We start from the raw sequence: 22,886 nt of genomic DNA, 5'->3' as shown, positions 1-22,886 counted from the left end.
ATCTATGGAAATGGAAACAGAGTGAATGTTCCAGATTATTGATTTTTATCCAGTTATACAGTTCTGATGCAAAGTCACAGACCTGAAATATAAACTATGATTCTGTCTCCACATATATGACCGAATGTGATGAGAATTTCAGAATTCTCTGTTTCAATTTCAGATTTCCAGCATCTGCAGTACTTTGCTTTTCTTTCAATGCAGAGTGTTGAGAATGTGGAGCTTCTTACCAGAATGAGATCCATATGTGAGCTGGTAACCCATGGGTAAATTCCCACTGTGAAAAGACAATTTACCAGCTGAAAGTGGGAAGGCATTCACTCGGACATCCCATTTACTGAGACAGCAGCACAGTCAATGGAGAGAGACCAATCAGATACTTTGCGTGTGTGAAGTGAAGTGTAGTGAAGTGAACACAGTTTCCTCACCTGTTAAGGCTCCAGCTGTAAAAGTTCAAAGGGTTTGATCCACAATTAGTCCACTCTGGCATTAGATGTCTCGTATGTGGTGGGGGGGGTGGGGTGGGGGGGGAAATCACTTGTTCACATCCCAGTTGCTGAGATTCCAGTGAGTTCAGATCTTACTGTTGGGGTTTGTTCTGCTGTTAATTGCACCCAGGGCAGAACTGCTGGAGGGTTCGTGCGCTTTGGCTGCTGCATCAATTGATTTAATAATTTTCTATCTTGTCCCTATTACTCCAATCGTAATCAGATCATATAACATAATGTTCGATTGAATAATATTTCCTTTCAATGGCGGTGATCTTACCCAGGGTTCGCGGCGAGACGGAATATGCCCTATTCTCACTCAATGAGCCCGTTGCGTAGGCGCACAGGCGAATTGGGAATGGCGCATGCGCAGTTTAGTGTCCGACGGTGCATGCGCAGTGTGGGTGCTGCAGCTGCTGGGAGGCGGTTTTATGGACTGTTCAACTGGAGAGAAATGGCCGAGTTTCGGAGGGTAATGGAGGTGGCGGGGTGGGTGGAGAGGCTTCATGAACACCCTGTGGAGGCCTCAAAAGCCGAATAAGAGCCTATCGGGCTCGCGTTAGCAACAAACTGCCCGGTAACCGCTGCAGGGCCGCGTCAACAGGCTGGAGGCCCGGGAAGATGCAGCAGAGCGCATGCGCGGTCATCCTGGTCCAGGTAGCAGGAGGAGAGAATGTTGTGAATTTCTATCCTGGACTGACAGGGATGGATTTTGGAAACTCCTTTTACAGGGGATTAGAAGGGGAGGATTTACACACAACAAACTCAAACCAAGAGAAATGTTTGTCTCTTCTCAATTTCTATTCTTGGACTGACAGGGATGAATTTTTTTTGCAGGATATTAGAAGAACAGGATTTGAAGGCGGGAAACTCAAACTAAACATCAGATCAAAACCTGACAGAGTCACTCGATTCATCAGAACCTGAAAGTATGTTTGTCTGTCGAAAAAGATTCAAATATCTATTTGACTGGAAATAGGGGAGAGCAAAGCCATGGAGCAGTTTGAAAAGAAGGATGAGAATTTTAAATTTGAGTTGCTGTTTAACCGGGAGCCTGTGTAGGTCAGTGAGGACAGGGTGATGGGTGAGTGAATAGGACTCAGTGCAGAGGACACAGGCAGCAGAGGTTTCGATAAATTCCAGGTCATCAAAGGTTGAATATGGGAGGCCAGCTAGTTAAGTTTAGAGGCCACAAAGGTGTGGGTGAGAGTTCAGAAACGTGCTGAGACAGGGTCAAGTTGAATGACGTTATTGAGATGTGTTTGGGACAGGAAGGGGGTGTAATTTAAACCACACTGATTTCTCTCACCACCCACTCGTAAAAGGAAAGGTGTTTTTGATTTGCTTCCCTCTTTATAAGTATTCTTCAACCCTCGGTTTTCATGCAATCTAATTTATATTAATAACCCCACAGCAAACTCGAAATAGGACAAACTCAAAGGGTTAGTTCATTTGCACACACCCAAAACATGGGTGGCGATCGCAATGTGGCTCCTTTGCATTCATACAGTTAAAGAAGGATGGAGAAAAGAAAGATTTACAGGGCAGGGACCGCAGAGAAAAGTTGTATTTTATGTGGGTCCCAGAGTTCGGAATCAAAGTCCAGTGAGGTGTTCCATCATGGAGGTCAGCAGGTTGAAAACTGATGCTGTATAATTTACTTTTCCGACGGAGTTGGCTTCACGCAATGAGATAGCTATGCAGAGATGAATCAGTCTTGTCGGCGAAGGCACAGATGTTCCAGCAGAAACAGTGTAGATGTGGCCCGGTATTAAATCTGGGCAGAACACCTTTTCTGTTTGCTGCTTGTAGATGGCAGACTGAGGTTTATCAGTGCAGCAAGGCAATATTACAGTATCCATGTCCCATGACTCCCACCTTGTCTTTGACAAGGGATGCGTATCCCTTATCTGGGTCCCGGAGATGGTTAAATGTCTCAGTCATTAAGAATTGAAAGTAAGGTGCCTGGGCCCTTTGTCTCAGCAGACGATTGGACTCCTGTTGGCTAGCCTAGGTTATGAAATGCAGATAGCCTTTGTATAGCTCTCTTTGAATTTGGCCTGTGCAACCCATAGTGGGTCATGAATGTCTCTTCAGAGATAGCGAGTTCCAAATTTCTCCAATAATGCCAGACAGCATCTTTTGTTCAGGGGTCACAGACAGCTTCAGGCATTTTAAAAGGTCTTTGTCCAGTTTTAAAAATTTTAGAAAAACCCATGAGGATATCTATTTCTATTTTCTAAAAAAATATACAGTGTGAGGTCTCAGTATCCTCACAGATGGAAACCCACTCTTGGAGACGGCAAAGATATGTGGTTGGAAGCTCATCTTGGGGTGAAATATTTCACCATGGTTGTGAACAGTCTGGTTCAGTCTCAGACAGTTGGCAGGCAGAGGGATGGAGTCGGTGTCTAGGGAGTGGAGTTAGTAGCGGGAACTGAAGATAATGGCATCAGTCTTCCCGATATTTAAATGCAGGAAATTTCTGTTCATCCAGTGCTGGATGTCGGGCAAGTTAGGACGATGTGTGAGTTGGAGGGGAACATGGAGGTGATGGTGTTCACATACACCCCCTACCCTGGTCCTTCCAGGTGGTGGAGGTTGAGGGTTTGGGAGACTCTTTCTAGTAATAGAAATATAAAATCCATTTTCTTCATTCCTTCTACTCCCATCTCTCTCAGCCCCCCTCCTCACATAGAACCCAGAGTCTTGTGTAGGCCCAGACTGGGTGGCAGATTCCCTTCCCTGAAGGACATTAGTGAACCAGTTGGGTTTTTATGACAATCCAGCAGTTTTCATGGTCACTTTTTCCTCGTGCAAGCCCCACAAATTCCCAGATTCATTCAGCTCAATTTCATAACCTGCCTTTGTGTTTTTGTGGGCTCTCTCTCACTCCCTTTTTTCTGTTTTAAATCAATTTCACAGGGTATTAGAAGGGAAGGATTTGCAGTTGGCAAACTCAAACCAGACATCAGCTTAGGACATGACGGAGTCGCCCAATTTATTATAACCTGAATATCATTGGAATTTGAACATGGAAGGAATAAACATCGTTCACAATGGGGAGAAACCGTACACGTGTTCTGTGTGTGGACGAAGCTTCAGCCAATCATCTGGCCTGTCAGAACATAAGCGCAGTCACAACAGGGAGAAATCATGGAAGTGTGCGGATTGTGGGAAGGGATTCTATTACCCTTCAGAACTGGAAACTCATCGACGCAGTCACACTGGGGAGAGGCCATTCACCTGCTCCCATTGTGGGAAGGGATTCACTCAGTCATCCACCCTGTTGAAACACCAGCGAGTTCACAATGACATGAGACATTTTAATTGCCCAGAGTGTGGGGAGTGCTTTAAGGGTTCCCGGGAACGTATTCACACCGACGAGGCACCGTTCAGGTGCTGTCACTGTGGGACTGAGGTAATCATCTCAATTCACTGTCCACCGGCAACTTCACACTGGGGAGAGACAATTCACCTCATCTAAGTGTGGTTCAGGATTCACTCAGTCATCCTACCTGCTAACACAGCAGTGAGCTCATAAGTAACCACACTGATTGGATTTTACTCACACCCAGGACTGAATGATTTTCAATGGGGTCTGTTTCTGCTGATGTTAATAAACTCCAGCCCAGTTAGAGGGGTTAATATTGAGGATTAAAGTGAAGTAAATTAACTTTGTGTTAAACGCAAGTTTTGTCCAGCCTTTTTAATATCTTTCACACAATTTACACACAAATTAAAATCAAGAATAGGTCACTCAGCCCCTCAAACCTTCTCCACCATTCAATAAGATCATGTTGATCTGATTGTAACCTCAAATCCACATACTCAGCCAGCTCAGATAACCTTTCACCTCCTTGATTATCAAGAATCAATCTACCTCTGTCTTTAAAATATGCAGCGACTCTGCTTCCACTGCCTTTTGGGGAAGAGTCCCAAAGATTCACGACCATTTGAGAGAAAAAAAATCTCCTCATCTCTGCCTTAAATGGGCGACCCTGCCTTTTAAACAGTGACCTCTCATTCTAGATTCTCCCACAAGAGGAAACATCCTCTCCACATCCACCCTGACATGACCCCTCAAGATCTTATATGTTTCAATCAAGTCACCTCTTACTCTTCTCAACTCCAGCAGATACAAGCCTGACCTTTCCAACATTTCCTCATAAAACAACCCAATCATTCCAGATATTAGTCCAGTGAACCTTCTCTGAACTGCATCTAATGCATTTACATCCTTCCTCAAATAAGGAGACCAATACTGTACACAGTACTCCCAATGTGATCTCACCAATGACATGTATAACTGAAGTATAGCCTCCCTATTTATATTCAATTCCCCTTACAATAAACAATAACACCCAATTAGCTTTTCTAACCACTTGCTGTACCTGCACACTAACCTTTTGCAATTCCTGCTCTAGGACACCCAGATCCTCCACATCTCAGAGCTCTGCAATCTCTCACCATTTCGATAAGAAGCTACTTTTTTATTCTTCCTGCCAAAATGGACAATTTCACATTTTCCCACATTCTCTGCCATTTGCCAGATATTTGCCCACTCACTTTACCCTATCTATATCCCTTTGTAGCCTCTTTATATCCTCATCGCAACTTATTTTCCTACCTATATTTATGTCATCAGCAAATTTAGTAACCATACCTTGGTCCCTTCAAACAAGACATTTATATGAATTGTAAAAACTTGAGGCCCTAGCACTGATCCCTGTGGCACACCACTTGTCACATCATGCCAACCAGAAAATGACCCATTTATGCTTATTCTGTTTCCTGTTAGCTCACCAATCTTCTATCCATGCCAATATGCTACCCACTACACCATGAGCTTTTACTTTCTGCAATAATCTTTGATGTGGCACCTTATCAAATGCCTCCTGGAAATCTAAGTACAGCACATCCACAAGTTCCCCATTATACACAGCACCTGATTTGCCTTTAACAAAACCATGTTAACTCTGCCAGAATAACTTGAATTTTTCTTAGTGTCTTATTATAACACCATTCAGATTAGCATCTAACATTTTCCCCACGACAGATTTTAAGCTAACTGGCCAGTAGTTTTCATTTATCTGTCTCCCTCCCTTCCTGAATAAAAGAATTACATTTGCTATTCTCCAATCTCATGGAGCCTTCCCTGAATCTACAGAATCTTGGAAAATTAATACGCACTCATCAACTATTTCACTAATCACTTCTTTAAAGACCCTAGGATCATGTCCATCGGGATGTGGGGACTTGTGAGCCTGCAGCTCCAGCAATTTTCTCAGAACCTTTTCCCTGGTGATTGTAATTATCTTGAGGTCCTCCCTCCCTTCCATTTACCAATTTACAGCTATTTCTGGGGTGTTACTTGAATCCTCTGAATTGAAAGGCACCCGGCTGGGATATTAAACTGATGTCATGCTGCAGCACTTTGGGTCTTTGTTTTGAAGAAATGGAATTCGGCTGTTCTCATTAGGAATGCTGGATACAGACTGATCAACAATGTCATCATCAAATGGCACAGCGCAGTAAGAGGACCTTCCCCATAAGCTTTTTTAAAAAGAGCTTTCTAATTCACCCTAGTTTCTATCTCTCTCTCCAGAACCCTGATTTTCTCCGTCTCAAGCCATTGTACAATTCCTTTTTTGAAAACTTTGAGTTAAGAAAAGCAATATTGAAAGATAATCACGAGCTTCTGCAGTGTCCAGTCTGCTAAATTCTGCAGTTTTAACAAAGTTTCCTTGACCTAATGACATGAGGAATTGGACTGAGGTTTCTTATACTGTTTCTGAACCAAAAAAATGTACTTAATCTGTTGATTTTTGAATTAAATTTTTAAACAGTTTTTTTCTGATCAAGCATCTCATAATTTTTATCAGTCGACATACAGATTCTAATTCCTCTTGTTGTACAACCTGTTACAGAAGCTGCTATAGAAAAGAGGGAAAGGTTTGCTACAGCTATACAAAGCCCTGGTTAGATCACTCCCGGAGGACTGTGTATAATTCTGGGAACGGCACCTTATAAAGGATCAATATTTGGCTTGAAAGTTTCAGAGGAGCCGCATTGATGAGGTTGGTGGGTTTTGGAAATTGGAAGTTGTACATCCGCAGCTTGTGGCACTATTTCACCTCACTGTTCACTTCATGTTCATGTCTAACACACTCGATGCTGTTATTGGCTGAAACTGTCTCCTATGTTTTCACTAAACATGCTCTTATTCGGCACTCCCGCTCCTGCTGCCCAGGTTTGGCCCTCATCAGGGAATGTTGTTTTCTTGTTGCTGTGTGAACTGTCACAATGAACTGATCCTGGAGTCTCTTTGCCTTGGGAGCTACAAAACCCGTCACCTCTTTTTCTTTCATTCTCACTCTTTCATTTCCAGTTTGAGCCGAATCTCCTTTCAGACTCTTCAACAAATCCATTTGGGCAGACAAGTGGCAGCTCAAATTTAATGTCGGGAAGTGTGAAGTGATTGATTTTGGTCGGAAGGATGAGGAGAGACAACATCAAGTAAAGTGCCAAAGCAAAGTTCTGCAGATGCTGGAAACCTGAAATAAAAACAGAAAAATCTGGAAAAACTCAGGAAGTCTGGCGGTATCTATGGAGAGAGAAATAGAGTTAATGTTTCGAGTCCAATATGACTCTTCTGCAAAGAAGCATTTTCTCTCTTCCTTCCTCCACAAATGCTGCCAGACCTGGAAAGATTTTCCAGCATTTCCTGTTTTCAAATGAAACATACAATTCTAAAGGGGTTTCTCTGTTACACGGCGAGTGGTTAGGATCTGGAATGCACTACCTGAGAGTGTGGGGGAGGCAGATTCAATCACGGATTTCAAAAGAAAATTGGACAGAAAATGCAGATCTCTGGGGCAAAGGCGGGGGAGTGGGACCAGATGAGTTAGTTTCCAGAAGAGTAAGAGATCTCCTTTTTCGGATAGAGGTGAAGATTCTTCTCTCTCTCTCTCCGAGGGCCGTTAGTGTGTGGAATTATTTTCCCCAGAAAGCAGTGGAGGCTGGGTCACTGAATTTATTCAAGGCAGAATTAAATTTTTGATAGATAAGGGTATTATGGGGGCGGACAGGAAAGTGGAGCTGAGATCACAACCAAATCAGCTGAGATATTATTGAATGGGGGAGCAGTCTCAAAGGGCTGAAAAACCTACTCCTGCTCATAAGTCCGATGTTGCTTTGAAACAGGCCGAATGGCCTCTATCTATGTCATAACCTTGGCTCTGATTGTATAACACTATGAGGGGCTCGAGGGGAAAATGGTCTATTCCTGCTCCTATTGCAGCCCATCTGTCTCTAATTTTAGTAAAGTAGCCACACCCACAGAACCACACACACACACAAACTCACAAACAAGCTGACTTTACAATACCCCACAATAATATGATGAAAAAAATATAATGGTTTCCTGACAGATGAAAGTGTTGACTGTCACTCCGCAGACATATTCGCATTTCTTACAGTCTGCAATAGAAATGAATGGGATTATTGAAGCAGATTAACATATTTATTCACCATCTCACAGAGTGACTGAGAATCACCTTAAAGCTGAGGGCACCAATATTAAAATATTGAATATTAAGTCCTGAAAAACTCCCTGAAAATGGATTTCAATATTTGGAAGGAGGTGCAGCTAAGAAGTGGAAGATGTGAATGATGTTATTGGTGATTGAGAGGAATGCATTGCAACTTTGGGCTTTTTGTAGGTCAATTGCCTTCCACACTTTGAAATTCAGAACAAGCTGAGGCTCCAGTTGGAAAACAACATTTTTCTCTTTGTTATTTGCCGTATGACACTTGCCATTTGCATGCCCGGCTAGTTCAGGCGGTAGAGTCTGTGACCCTTGCTTTCAGGGCAGTGAGTTCAAGCCCCACGCTGGGCTCCATTGATTTTTAAACTTTGCTGCTTCGATGGGTGATCCCCAGCACTCCATTCCTCCGGCAGTGTCACTGCTCAAACTGAGTCTTTCTCCATCCCGCTTTGTTAATATCACAGCCGCTGGTTTATGACTGAAACTGCCCTTCCCTTCAGCGTGGGAGACAAGTTTGTAGGTGCGGCCTAATTTACAATGAATGATGACACTTTGAAAGTGGCAAGTTCCACTCAAGCCCCTGGACCAACAAAACAGCACAGCCGCAATGGGACAGATTTATCTTCCTGTTGTTCAAACTGGCACAAATTTCCCTCCTGATCAATCAGTTGGAACCGCTCTTTGAAAGCAGCACACCGGGCCGAATGGCCTCTTTATGTGCTGTAACTTTCTATAATTGTTTCATTTCCATCCCCACTGCTGCTGCCTTCACAGTCATTCTATCATCTTACAACCCATTCCAGCAAAATCCACCTTCTTCCCTTGTGTTCAGCTCTTTTGACGTCATGGGACTGAGTAAATTCAGTGGGAAGTTTCCTTGTCATTTAACACGGGATTTGGAACCAGATCTGGGAGATGTTTGTGTCGGTGTCAACGGTAAAATCCGCCCCATTACCATCCATATTTTGCCTTGTACCAACCAACATGTTTATCGTTACCGCTTTGCAACCTCTCACTGTCCTTCTCTTTCTGCCTCCGTGTTTGTTCCCGACCTATTGTACAGATGACACTTCCAGCTCTGATGTGAAACTACAATTCTCACTCCTTGCAGATTCTGGCAGAGATGTTTTCGATCAGGAAGTCATTGATGTTTGTTTTTACACGAGCAATAACTTTTCATTTCCTGAATTGGCACCTAGCGCTGGTTGTGGTGGTGGGAGAGCAGAATCCAAACGATTGGACAACCAGGGAGCTGCTTCCGAGCATTTTAACCTGGATTACCCATGATACCCTTGCCTTTGATTTTCATTTCAGGCCTTTATCACCAGAGGTAAGTTTCTTCTACAAAATGGCAGCTTGAGACAAGCGTCTTTTTCAGCCAATGAAAACAACGGTTGCTGTGAGCTGCAACATGAAACCGACAGTGAGGCGAAATAGCCCAAGCTGCTCATGTGTAACTTTCAATTCGGCTGGCGTGCTGCTTTCAAACAGCAGTTGCGATTGGTTGATCAGGAGCGATCTCTGTGCCAGTGTCAACAGTGGGCAGTAAAATCTGTCCCATTAACTCCCAAACTTTGTCTTGCACCAATATCTCTTTTATCCGTGCTGTACAACGTATCACAGCCCTTCTCTCCTGCTTTCACACCCTCACTCTATCTCTGTGTTTGTCCTCGGTCTGTTCCATGTGTGAAATTTCCAGCTCTGATGTGAAACTTCTCCTCTCACTCCACTGATTCTGGTAGAGCCGTTCTGTGTTTTCTGTTTGCAATCAATAATTAAATCACGTTTGTTCTAACAATTTCACAAAACCGTCATTCTCTGACCAGAAACAAAAGTCTGCCACAGCAGTAAAACCACCGAATTCCTATCCACGAGACCATCAGTGAAGCTGTCAACAACCCTAGCGGCTACTTTTGCCTATTTTTCCATTCCAGACCATTTTCACCAGACACAAGTTTCTCCGACAAAGGGGCGCGTTTAGGTAAAACACAAACAGCTTCTTCAGCCAATGACAACAATGATGTCATTGTAAGTTGACTGGCCGGTAAGTGCTTTGTGTGAGGCACAGTGTGTTGATAACCAGCTTAGGGCGCGGGAGTTAAGGTAGATGTATAAATAAATTAACTAAAACTTTTAAAATAATATAAAATAATTAAAATAAACACCTGAAACATATTGTTGTGGGGTTAATAAACGTTAATAAACGTACAAATATTTAAAAAGCACAGTAAATTGTACCATACAGAGGGATTATCTAAGTTAATAAAGGAAGTAATTAAATTAAGTTAACTAAATAAAATAAGTAACATTAGCAGGACGGGTCTAATTGCAGTGGTGGAATGTAGGCCCTTTTGGACACCAAGGTGATCCAGGACAAACACGTCTGCAGAAAATGTAAACAGCTAGATGAATTCCGGATCAGGATTATTGATCTAGAAGCCAAACTGCAGACACTGCGCAACATAAGGGATGGGGGAAAATACATGGGCTCTTCGTTCCAAATGATAGTCATGCCTTTAAAAATTGAGTAATCTATTGTGGTTAGTGGTGAGGGCCAGGAGGATGTGACCATGAGTGAGGCAGGTAAAGGGACCGAGCAGACAGTAGTGGAGGAGCCTCAGACGTTGCAATTGTCAAACAGGTTTGAGGTGCTCACAACCTGTGTGGACGAAAAGGAAATATGCAAGGTGGAGGAGCAAACTAGCCATGGCACCATGGTACAGGGAGCTGTTCAACTGTGGGGAGCAAACAGGAATGTAATGGCAGTAAGGGACAGTATGGTGAGGGGTATTGACACTCTTCTCTGTAATGAAGAGCGAGAGTCCAGACGGCTCTGTTGCATGCCTGGTGCCAGAGTTTGGAACATTTGCTCAGGGATGGAGAGGAACTTGCATTGGGAGGGGTTGGATCCAGCTATGATGGTACATGTAGGTACTAATGACATAGACAGGACAAGGAAAGAAATTCTGCATAGTAAGTATGAAGAGCGAGGCACCAAATTAAGAAGCAGAACCTCAAAGGTAATACTCTCGAGAAAGAGAGAAGGAAATGGAGACGAATCCATCAGCTCTTTTTAAAATAATGCGGACATAGACACCATGGGTGGAAGGTCCTCTTACTGCGCTGTGCCATTTGATGATGACATTGTTGATCAGTCTGTCTCCAGCATTCCTAATGAGAACAGCCGAATTCCATTTCCTCAAAATAAAGACCCAAAGCGCTGCTGCATGACGTCACAGTTTAACATTCCAGACAGCTCCATTGGGCTCTTTACAGCGCAGGGTTTGTGCAGGGCAGTGGGGATCACGGGCACCTCATACACGAATGCTTCTCTGTTTGAAACCAGGAAGTAGCATTATCAAAATACAGAGCGGGGAAAAGTTGCATTGTTGCTGTTTTTTTGTGAAATAGTCAATGGCTATATATCTCACAGCCATGTGACATTTATACTTCCCAGGTTTTGAATGATATTCTGAAAAATGCACTGTCCTTAAGGAACGGAGAAGGATGGGGGCCGAATTGCACTAAGATAGTTCGCACATGTGTGAGGTGTTGAATGAGCTGCTGATGTGCTCTGTTATCTGATGATTCTAACATTAGATCAATTTCTCTGCCGCATGGCTAAGGTTTTCAGCCGAATTATACTTCCACAAAGCAAGGTTCAGAAGTGCACTAAGACTCCACGGTTTGATGTTCTCGGTCGTTTGCAAGGAGCTGCGCTTGTTTTTGATGAGTTTTGGTTGTCACATTTGCTTTAGACACCGAGGATTCCCTGATTCGAAATTCACTGCAGAACAGCTGAACTGGTAACATTTGTGGAAGTTTTTCTTGCTGTCATTGATAACCTGGGTCTGTGTGACAATGAATTTTGATGAGATCGGAGGAGGGGGAGGGGGGAGGGAAAACATTGAATATTTCTTCTTTGAGTGCTTTTGAACCACCAAGCTTTCAGTTAACAGCCGAATGCACTGACCAATGGTACTACACAGACTGATGCAACTTCTGCGTTCCTTGTACAAAAAGTCTCTTTGGACACCAGAACATAACTTTCTCAGCTTTTGAAAAATGCGCTGCCTTGTTGGTTTTTAAAAAAATCATTTTTAAGACCAAGTGAGTAACTTCAGACTTGCTACATTTCCTGCCGTCTTGCTAACCAATCACCGAACCCATCTAACTTTGCAGCCTCTCATTGTCCAGCCCATTGCCTACTTTTCCACGGAACTTGGTTTCATCAGCTAAACCTTAGCTACAGGCTCCAGCAAGAGTTGAACTCGCGACCCCTGGTTTACGAGACCAGTGCTCTAACCACTGAGCTATGGAGCCAATTGCCAACTACAATGCACGGAAAGTTGACCATAATCAGTGGACGAGGACCAGGGTAAAGTTCCAGACAAATGACATTTGACCTGCCTGGAAACATCTGAGAGGGAGAACAGAAAGTTAAAAGATGCGACATGAAAGAGACAGAATTTGATGTGTGTCAGTTACTTTCAGTGATGAATTTCTGCCGCTTGTCGCCTTGTCAGTTTCACAGGAGCCGCAGGGATGAGGTTGGCGGCACCTGGTTAAAATGAGGAATAATGGGAACTGTAGTCAGCAGGATTCAAACCTATAGGGGGAAAACCCAATGGATTTCAAATCCATCACCTTAAACATTGAGGTATGAGTAACAGCTGCTCCAGAGCACAAATGTGTTCTTATCAAATCAGAAATGGCGACAAAATAAGTCATTCGGCCCATCGTGTCTGTGCTGGCTCTCTGGAAGAGCAACTCAATCAATTCCACACACCCGCCTTTCCCCCACAAGAATTTATATTGGGATCTTTCCAGCGCAGGGTTTATATAGGCGAGTGGGGGTCATATTCGCTTCACATATGATGGAGCTGCGGTTTGAAACCTGGCAAGAGCATTATCCAAGCTTGTTTATTTGAGTGAGGGAAAGTTCGATGATTAACGTTTGTTGTAAATATGAACACAAGGGTTGGAATCCTGCTGACTAAAGTTTTCACCATTTGTGATTTTAACCAAATTAACTATCAGTTAATTAGAAGGAAACCCATCCAAATACGTCGGTATTTTCTGATTCCCATTCATTTGTCAACATTCAGGGAATTTGCATTCGGAAATGGAACAAACACTGAGCCAAGTTGGTGACATCCTTGCTTTCTGGGTGTGTGACTCTACTCAGGCCTCTGTCACTCTCGGTGTATATCTCTCTGTGTCTGTTCCTCTGTGATTGTCAATGTGGTTCAGTTCCCTGAGGGGGTGAAAACGTATTTAACGTCACAAACTTGATTCACATTAGTTCAGGTTAAAATGTCGGTGAGAAAAGTATCAGCGTGAAAGATAAAACAGGAGATTGGCCCTTTCTATGTTTATCCTACAACAACAAAAACTTGTATATATAAAGCGCCTTTAACCTAATGAAACGTCACAAGGCGTTACCCCAGGATCATTATATAACAAAGTGTGACACCGAGCCTCATATTCGTTCAGGTGACTGAATGCTCGGTCAAAGGGGGAGGCTTTAAGAACTGTCTTAAAGGAGGAAAGTATCGATTTCATGTTCCAGCTAACAGCAATGGTTCTTCTCATTGGTGAAGAAGTCACTTGTGTTCAATTTAAACAGACCATTTGGTCGGAGAAAGTTGTCTCTGGTGAAGGAGATCGGGAATAAAAAAAAAGTCAAAAGTTGCCTCCATAATCCAAATGTCAAGCCTTACTGGTAGTTTCCCTGATGTCCAGTGACTCGGGATCGGCGCTTCCATTGGACCAACAGCGAATAGGGCGGAGGGTTTTGGAAATTGAAAGTTGCACATGAGCAGCTTGTGGGACTATTTCACCTCACTGTCAATTTCATGTTCCAGCTCACAGCAACCGTTGTTTTCATTGGCTGAAGAAGTCGTTTATCTTGAACCTAAACAGGCAGTTTTGTGGTGAATGAAATCTGAACTGAAAAACAATAGGCAAAAGCAGCATAGATAAGCCGAATCGAAAAGTGTTGTAGTAACTTCGCTGGTGGTTTAGTGGTCAGGATTCGGCGCTCTCACCTCCGCTACCCGGGTTCGATTCCCGGTCAGGGAATGTCAGTTTGTCCAAACGAGTGTCGATCAATCATTGATTGGAAACGTTTAAAAACTCCACCAGAATCAGAGGAGTGAGAGTTTAAGTTTTGCCTCAGATCTGGAAAACATCACACTCGTGAGTGGTAGTGAAGGAAGAGGAGAAGAGAAGGACTGTTTGCAAAGCACTGACTATAGAAATGTTGGTGTGAGGCAAAATATGGGTGGGAGAAGTGCGAATTTTGCTGCCTCCTGTTTACACTGGCACAAATATCACTCCTGATGGATCAACCAATCACTACTGCTCTTTGAAATCAGCACGCCCCGCCGAATGGCCTCTTTGTGCTGTAACTTTCTATAATTTTATGTTTACCAACAGCACGGGTCATTCTGCCATTTTCTAACCCGCACCAGCGAGATGTACTTTCTTACCTTGTATTCGGCTCGTCTGAAACCAAAACACGGAGCAAATTCAGCGAGTTTTCTTGTCATTTCCAGCACGGGATTTGTCACGAGACCAATTGAGTAACACATTAATGGTGCCAATCCTTCACTGGAGCTCACCGCGTCCAAAGAGCACTGTTATCATCAGCCTGTTATACACCTTCTTGCAGTACATCTGCTGAACAATATAAGCTTATCACAGCTTTGCTTTCTTCACATTGAAATCCAGTGTGAAAATCAATTTCAAAGCTGAACAACTGGGAGGAGAGAGTGACTGTGGATAATCGGGATTGTGCACATTCCTGTAATCAGTATCTGGGAGAACCAGGATGATGAGATCCAGGTGTCTCTTTACCCACGAGTTTTACCCATTCCCGCGAACAGACTGTCTGCATCGACAGCTAATTGACTTGGGGGTTGGACGGGCAGAGGGAGCTGGGGGCGAGACAGGGACAGAAGCAGGAAGTGATGCGACAATAAAGTGCTTTGAATTTGACGTGTGTCGGTTGCTTTCAGTGGTGAATTTCTGCCTTGTAAGTTTCACAGGAGCCGCAGTGATTAGTTGGTGTTTTTTAAAGCAACAAGATTTAAAAGTAAAAAGATTAAAGCAAATTACTGTGAATGATGGAAATCTGCAACAAACACAGAAACCGCTGGAAAAACTCAGCAGCTGGAGGGAGAAACAGGGTCAATGTTTCCAGACCGTACGACTCTTAATCAGGTTTTTAAAACATTACAGTGCCCAACATGGGGCTCGAACCCACGACCGTGAGATTAAGAGTCTCATGCTCTACCGACTGAGCTAGCCGGGCATATGAAAAATTGTTTCGTATCCCAACATACATGGATAAACCTGTTGCTTTCCACCTGATACCTCAGCTTGGTCGGAATTTTAAAGCGCGGAACAGAATCGGCCTGCAAAAGCCCCAAGGCTGCCATGCATTCCTCTCAATCATCAATAACATCATTCACATCTTCCACTTCTTATCTGCACCTCCTTCCAAATACTCTGATCCATTTTCCTCAGGATTTTCTCCTGCATTTAATATTTACCTGCTTTCTGCCCTCATTTTGAAATCAGGTTCACTTCATTATCCAACACAACCTGAATTGCAAACCTGACGGACAAACAATGGAAAACAAGTCACTCGGTAACACAAATCCCATGGTGCTCATTTTCAGATTCACAACAGTCAGCTTTTCAATAAAATGAAGGAATTTTACAGTGAAAAGAATTAGAAAGTTTGTGTGACTTTTATTTGTGCCTCACTCACTTGGGTATTCTGTAAATGCTGCTCGGAGGTTTAGTGACCGGGATATATTGTACCTGCATTTTCCTGAGCCTGTGCTCGGTGTATTGGGAGGTTTGGCCCGGGTTTGGGTGTCTTGTGTCCCAGGGATGGGCAGTAACCCGCTGATTGAAGCTGCAGTTGCTGCTTTGTGCTGGCAGCGGGTGATTGGAGAGAGTGGGGCCGGAATATTGCTGCTTTTCTGCTTTTCCCTGTCTCACTCACTGTGGAGCTGAGGAAGACTGAGTAATTGATGGGTTCGTTTGATTCCAACAATTCCATGGATTTCTAATGGGTTAGATGAAGGTACAGAGTGGGTCCAAATCTTTTCTCATTGTATTTGACAGAAAACGTAATTTTAAAAAGAAGCTGTTTTTGTGGGAGCTCACTGGACAACAAAAGACCTGCCACCGTTTGGGGAAGATATCTTGCAGCCCAAGTACCCAATGACAATCCAGAACTGTGTGACAATGAATGGTGATGTGGGGGAGAAACAGTAAAAACCTTCACCCTCTGGGTAGTTTTGAATCACCAACCTTTCAGTTATCAGGCAAACATGCTGACCAATTGTGTCACAGACACTTACACAAACCTAACTGACGAGGTATCCCAACCAGGGTGTCAGTGAGTCTAATCTTCAGATTGCCACTACCCAGATTGCTGTTGCGCTCTATCAGTTTTACTCTTCTAAAATAAAGGGTGAGACATTCATTATGGACACATGGAAACAGTCTGATCCCACCCACTACAGACACATCCATGTCACTGGGAACCAGCTCCCCTACAACCGGTGCCATTTCCCTTCGAGCCTTTCATTGTCTTGTCTGTTACCAAGTGTTCTGATTGTCCCGAAGCCGATATTAGGTTTGAATTCCTGATGTGCAGTAACGAGAATCCTTTCACTGTCACAGATCAGTTAATTTCACTGACAACATCAGAGTCAATTTTCCAGCGTCTTAAAGAAGGGAAAGGTGCCTTGACTGTCTCTGGTTCACCCTTCATTCGCATTAGATTCCATTTCTCAAAGGGGATTTTCATTTCCTTCTTGAGTTCCCTGACCACATCTGGCAGCATCTTTGGATTGAGAGGCTTAATTAACATTTCAGATGCAGTGCAGTTCTAATGAAAGGCTACAGACCTGAAATGAAAGCCATGTCTCTCTCTCCACAGACGCTACAAGGTCTGCTGAGAATTCCAGCATTTTCTGTTTTTATTTCAGATAACCAGCATCTGCAGTACTTTACTTTTTTTTCCCCTGATTAGTGAAACATATAAGACCCTGAGCAGTACTTGACAGGGTAGGTTTGGAGAGGATGTTCCCTCTTCTGGGAGAATCTAGAACTCGGGATCGCTGTTTAAAAATAAGGGGTCACCCATTTAAAACGGAGATGAGGCGATTTTTTCTCTCTCAGTGGGTTGTGAAACTGATGAACTCTCTTCATCTAAAGGCTGTGGAAGCAGAGTCTTTAAATATTTTTAAGGCAGATGTGGATATATTCTTGGCAAGCAAGTGGGTGACAGGTTATCGGAGATAGGTGGGGCTACAGATTTCAGGTGACTATCAGATCAGCCATCATCTTATTAAACGGCGGAGCGGGCTTGAGGGGCCGAATGGCCTACTCCCGCTCCTTTTTCTTATGCAGTGCTAAGAATGTGGAACCCATTACCAGTAGATTTCGAGATCATGTCTAAGCTGAAAATGTGTAGGTAAATTAACACTGTAAACAGATTGTTCACCAGCTGGAATTGGAAAGGGAATCACTCTCATCCCATTTACTGACACAGCAACATAGTCTCACTGGTGGGAGACCATTCAGATACTTCACGTGTGCAAAGGGCTTTATTCAGTTTTCCCACAAGTTAACACTCCAACTTTAAAAGTCCAAAGTATTTGATCCACAATCAGAGAATTGTTACTAACATGACACAGTTTAAATGTTCCACGTATAGGGGGAAAAGTCAGGAGCTCATCCCATCTGCTGAGACTGCACTGAGTTCAGATCTAACTGTAGGATCATTATATCCAGGAGAGAATTGTGGTGGAGTCATGAGCAATTTGGCCGCTGCATCAAGTGATTCAACAATTTTATGTCTTGTCCCTATGTCACCCATCGTATTCAGATTACAAGACAGAGGTTTCTGTTCTACAATATGATCTTTCAATGGCAGAGCGGAAACCCAAGTTTCACTGCGAGACAGACCCTGTCCTCACTCTAGCAGCTTCCTGCGCGTGCGCATTGCGGTGTATGATGGTGCATGCGCATTTCGGTCTGTTTCATGAGCATGCGCAGTGCTGGCCTGTGACTGAAGCTACTCTGCGGAGGAGAGAATGTCGAGTGGAGCAAACTAACAGAGTTAGTGGGTGTGTGAAGAGGAATGGAGCCAGCGGAGTGGGCAGAGAGGCTTCATAAAGACACAGTTCAGGCCGTAGACCCCAAATAACAAGGTACCGGTCTTGTGTTTGCAGAGAACGGGCCGAAAAAGTCTGGATTTCTCCCTTCGCCAGGCCCAGCCGCCATCTTTATAGGGGGCAATGTGCAGCAGGGCGCATGCGCGGTCATGGTCCAGGTAGCAGGAGGAGAGAATATTGTGCATTTCTACCCTGGACTGACAGGGATGGATTTTGGAAACTCCTTTTACAGGGGGTTAGAAGGGGAGGATTTACACACAGTAAACTCAAACCAATAGAAACGTTTGGCCTTTCTGAATTTCTGTTCGGGACTGACTGATGGATTTCGTGAACTCTATTTCCAGGATGTTAGAAGTGGAGGGCAAACTCAAGGGAGGTGAGAAACCAAAACCAAACATCACGTCAAAATCTGAAAGTCACTTGTTTCACCAGGACCTGAATATCATCAGCCTTTGAAAGTAAGCATTGAGTTCCAGGTCATTACCAGTCACTGGGTTAAAAAAATCTCTTCCTGGCATCCCCCTTGTGGATCTTGCCCAAAATTTTAAAACTCTGTCCCTTAATCCTTTCATAATCAGCTAATAGGAACAGCTTTTATTTAACTACCTTTCATAATCCTGTACACCTCTATCATATCTCCTCTCAATCTCCTTTACTCCAAGGAGAACAACCCCAGTTTCTGCAACCTCATCTTACAGATAAAACCCCTCATCTCTCGAACCATTCTGGTTAATCTCCTCTATACCCTCACATCCTTCACAATGTGTGGTGATCACTGGTTTGCACAGACCCAGATGTTCTGTGTCCGTGTCTGTGATATCATCACACATCGACAATTACACGGTGACATCATCCCGTTCCCCGGGTATTTCCTCAACTGGGAGATTTTTCTCTGACTCCAGTGTTTCTGATATCTTTCCAGCTGCAGACTCCAGCAGGAGAGTTTAAAGTTGAAAACTGAAACTGTTTCAGAGTTGTCTATTTTTCACCATCCACCTACAATTGAAAGCTTTTAGTTCTATGCTCTGTATCTGTGAGGGGCTCCATGGCTCTGAGGCTGGTGTGGCTCCTTTACTGTGGATCTGAATCCATGTTCATCCATTGATCTGTTTCACCTCTGCCCTCCCTGATCATTTCTCTGCCATTTTTTAACTTCCCCTGTCTCTAATAATGGATGTATTTGAGTCATGTTTAGTATTTTACTGTTACTTCTGTCGATTGTGTCTAAATGAAGTTTCCACCACTGCCCAACCCCCGACCATGTGCTGCTGGCTTCCCAGCTTTATCTTCCCACAGTATCTTTCATAGTCAGGAATTGTTTTTCCTGACCTATAGTCCATTTATATTCCACTTCTGAGCTTATATTGACCATCAAATTCGGCATCATTTTTACTCCTTGGGAGGAGGCGATGGTGTAATGGTATTGTCACTGGACGAGTAATCCAGAGACCCAAGGCAATATCCTGGGGACCCAGGTTCAAATCCCGTCATGGCAGATGGTGGAATTCCAATTCCATTTAAAAAATCTGGAATTAAAAGTCTAATGATGACCGATGATGATTGTCCTAAAAACCCACTTGGTTCACTAATGCCCTTTAGGGAAGGAAATCTGCCGTCCTTAGTCTTGCCTACACGTGACTCCAGACCAAGCAGTGGTTGACTCTTAACTGCCCTCTGAATGCTGGCCTAGCCAGTGATGCCCACCTGAATTTAGAAAAATCATTCTGCACACCTTGAAACGTTAACTCTGTCTCTCTCCACAGATACCAGCATCTATTGTGATCCCCAGTTACCTGTGGAGAAGATGATGTTTGACCTTCTTGAACCGCTGCAGTCCGTGTGGTGAAGGTGCTCCCACAATGCTGTTAGGTAAGGAGTAACAGGTTATTCACCCAGTGATGATGAAGGAACAGTGATATATATATATCCAAATCAACAGCAACAATTTGTATTTATATGGCACTTTTAATGTAAGACAATGTTCCAAGCATTTCACAGAAATGTTAAAAGCAAGGTTTGACACTGAGCCAAATAAGGAGATATTAGGCCAGATGACCAAACGTTTGGTCAAAGAGGTAGGTTTTAAGGAGTATCTTAAAGGAAAAAAATGAGGTAGAGAGGAAGAGAGGTTTGGGGAGAAAATTCCAGAGCTTGGGGCCATGGAAACTGACAGAATGCTCAGCAGGTCAGAACAAAAGGAGCACAAACATCTCAGAGGGTTGTGAGGCTGGATTACAGAGATAGGGAGGAGCGAGACCAACATGGAATTTCAAAAAGTGGATGAGAATTTTAAAATGTAGGTGCTTCTTAACCCGGTGCTTTTGTAGGTCAGTGAGCACATGGGTGATAGGTGAACAAGACTTGGTGTGAGTAAGCACACGGGCAGCAGAGTTTTGGATGACCTCAAGGTTACAGGGAGGCTGAAAGTGCGGGAGTGCGTCAGACTGGTCAGGGCGGTGTGTGACTTGGAGGGGAACTTGGAGGCGATTATGCTCACATACACCTGCTACCCTGGTCCTTCTGGGGGTGGAGGTTGAGGGATTGGAAGATTCTGTCAAAGTTCTGCTTATGTTATAGATATAAACAATCCATCTCCTTCGCCTCCTGCGCTACCTACCTCTTTCTCTCTCTCTCTCTCTCTCACTCTCTCCTTCCATAGAGGCCAGTGTAGGCCCAGACTAGGTGGCAGGTTCCCTCCCCTGAAGGACATTAGTGAACCAGTTGGGTTTTTATGACAATCCAGCAGTTTTCATGGTCACTTTTTCCTCGTGCCGGCCCCACAGATTCCCAGATTCATTCAGCTCAATTTCACAACCTGCCTTTGTGTTTTTGTGAGTTCTCTCTCACTATCTTTTTTCTGTTTTAAATCAATTTCACAGGGTATTAGAAGGGAAGGATTTGCAGTCGGGAAACTGAAACCCAAACATCACATCAGGAGCTGACTGCGCCACCCAATTTATCGTAAACTGAATATCGTTGGATTTTGAACATGGAAGGAAAAAGCACCGTTCACAGTGGGGAGAAACCGGACACGTGTTCTGTGTGTGGACGAGGCTTCAGCCAATCATCTGGCCTGTAAAAACATAAATTCAGTCATAGCGATGAGAAACCTTGGAAATGTTGGGACTGTGGGAAGGGATTCACTTACCCATCTGACCTGGAAACTCACCAACGCAGTCACACAGGGGAGAGACCGTTCACCTGCTCCGAGTGTGGGAAGGGATTCACTCAGTTACACCAACTCCTGACACATCAGCGAGTTCACAACGGGGAGAGACCGTTCACCTGCTCCGAGTGTGAGAAGCGCTTCACTCAGCTACACCACCTCCTGACACATCAGCGAATTCACACTGGGGAGAGGCCATTCAACTGCTCCGAGTGTGGGAAGGGATTCATTAGTGTATCTAACCTGCTGAGACACCAACAAACCCACACTGGGGAAAGACCCTTCACCTGCTCAGAGTGTGGGAAGAGATTCACTCAGTTATCCAGCCTGCTGAGACACCAGCAAATTGACCCTGGGGAGAGGCCATTCAGCTGCTCCGAGTGTGGTAAGGGATTCATTGATCCATCCATCCTGCTGAAACACCAGCGGGTTCACACTGGAGAGAAAACTTTTAAATGCTCAGACTGCGGGAAGTGCTTTAAAAGTTCCGGGAACCTGATGTCACATCAACGTGTTCACACTGACGAGAGACCGTTCAGGTGCTCTCACTGTGAGACTGGGTTCAGATGGTCATCTGACCTTATGGTACACCAGAGAATTCACACTGGGGAGAGACCATTCACCTGGACGGAGTATGGGAAGGGATTCACTCGATCATCTAACCTGCTGAGGCACCAACGCGTTCACAAGTAACTACAGTGATTGGGATTTGCTGATAATCACATCCAGGACTGAACTATGTTCACTGGGGTCGGTTTCTGTTGATCTTCATAAACCCCAGCCCAGTTATAGGGGGCCATTTGTATTTTTGAAGTGCTGTGTGTTAAATACAATGTATTGAGTCTTTTTAGTACCTTTAACACAAGTTATTTCCTTTTGAAGGACTCTGCCTCTCCCCTGTCACCTCCATCCTCACCTCCAACAACAAGTGTGAGGAGCTCATGGAGCTTCTTTGTCACTAAGGTTGAGACAATCCGATCAGCTGCCTCTGCTGCTTCCCTCCCTTCCACTAGCCCACCGGGACAAAGATCCATCCTCTCGGGACAGGGGTGAATTGCATAGAATTTGCATCAGGAAGTGAATAAAATAGGTGCAGTTCAGGGGGAAATGGATACCTCTATGAGAAAGAAGGGAATAGATGATTACATTGGTAGATTTAGCTGAGAAAAAATGGGAGGAGGCTCGAGTGGAGCATAAACACCAGCATGGACTGATTGGGCTGAATGGCCTGAATCTTTGCTGTATATCCCGTGACCTCCTGTGCAATCTAGTCTAAATCCATGGTATTATCTGTCTGGAAGCAGCATGGCATTAAACTGAAAACTAAAATCAAACTTTACCAGGCCATTGTCCTGACCACCCTGCTGTATGGAGCAGAATCCTGGGTCTGCTGTTGGAGCCACATCAAAGCTCTGGAACACTTCCAGCAAAGACACCCGAGGCCCATCCTGAGAATTAGATGGCAGGACAAAAATCA

The 22,886-nt window shown here is 44.1% G+C and overlaps 1 protein-coding gene, 2 non-coding genes and 1 pseudogene across 8 annotated transcripts in view; 2 read left to right on the top strand and 2 right to left on the bottom strand.

Moving 5' to 3' along the window:
• The window catches only part of LOC144673177 (uncharacterized), a 273,637-nt gene extending 269,462 nt beyond the window's left edge, over positions 1–4,175 (top strand). Inside the window, exons 1-3 of one of the 5 annotated variants that reach the window (XM_078535142.1) lie at positions 877–960; positions 1,326–1,417; positions 3,414–4,175. In XM_078535142.1, coding sequence (XP_078391268.1) covers positions 3,523–3,975 — 453 coding nt within the window. In that variant the 5' untranslated portion in view covers positions 877–960; positions 1,326–1,417; positions 3,414–3,522 and the 3' untranslated portion in view covers positions 3,976–4,175. Of the gene's footprint in view, positions 1–876; positions 961–1,005; positions 1,418–3,413 lie in introns of those variants that run through there. The other 4 variants (XM_078535144.1, XM_078535145.1, XM_078535146.1 and 1 more) reach the window with 4 other exon arrangements.
• The window catches only part of LOC144673181 (uncharacterized), an 85,676-nt pseudogene that overhangs the window by 26,850 nt on the left and 35,940 nt on the right, over positions 1–22,886 (top strand). The window lies entirely within an intron of this gene.
• On the bottom strand, positions 12,289–12,361 carry trnat-cgu (transfer RNA threonine (anticodon CGU)). The gene has a single exon. It is a non-coding gene; the product is annotated as a tRNA-Thr (tRNA).
• Positions 15,284–15,356, bottom strand: trnak-cuu (transfer RNA lysine (anticodon CUU)). Its single transcript has one exon. It is a non-coding gene; the product is annotated as a tRNA-Lys (tRNA).

This window comes from Cetorhinus maximus, unplaced genomic scaffold (assembly GCF_964194155.1).
Source record: "Cetorhinus maximus unplaced genomic scaffold, sCetMax3.hap1.1 HAP1_SCAFFOLD_306, whole genome shotgun sequence".
Classification (NCBI taxonomy): Eukaryota; Metazoa; Chordata; class Chondrichthyes; order Lamniformes; family Cetorhinidae; genus Cetorhinus; species Cetorhinus maximus.
The sequence above is the reverse complement of the archived record's forward strand: the minus strand, read 5'-3'. Positions and strand labels throughout refer to the sequence as shown.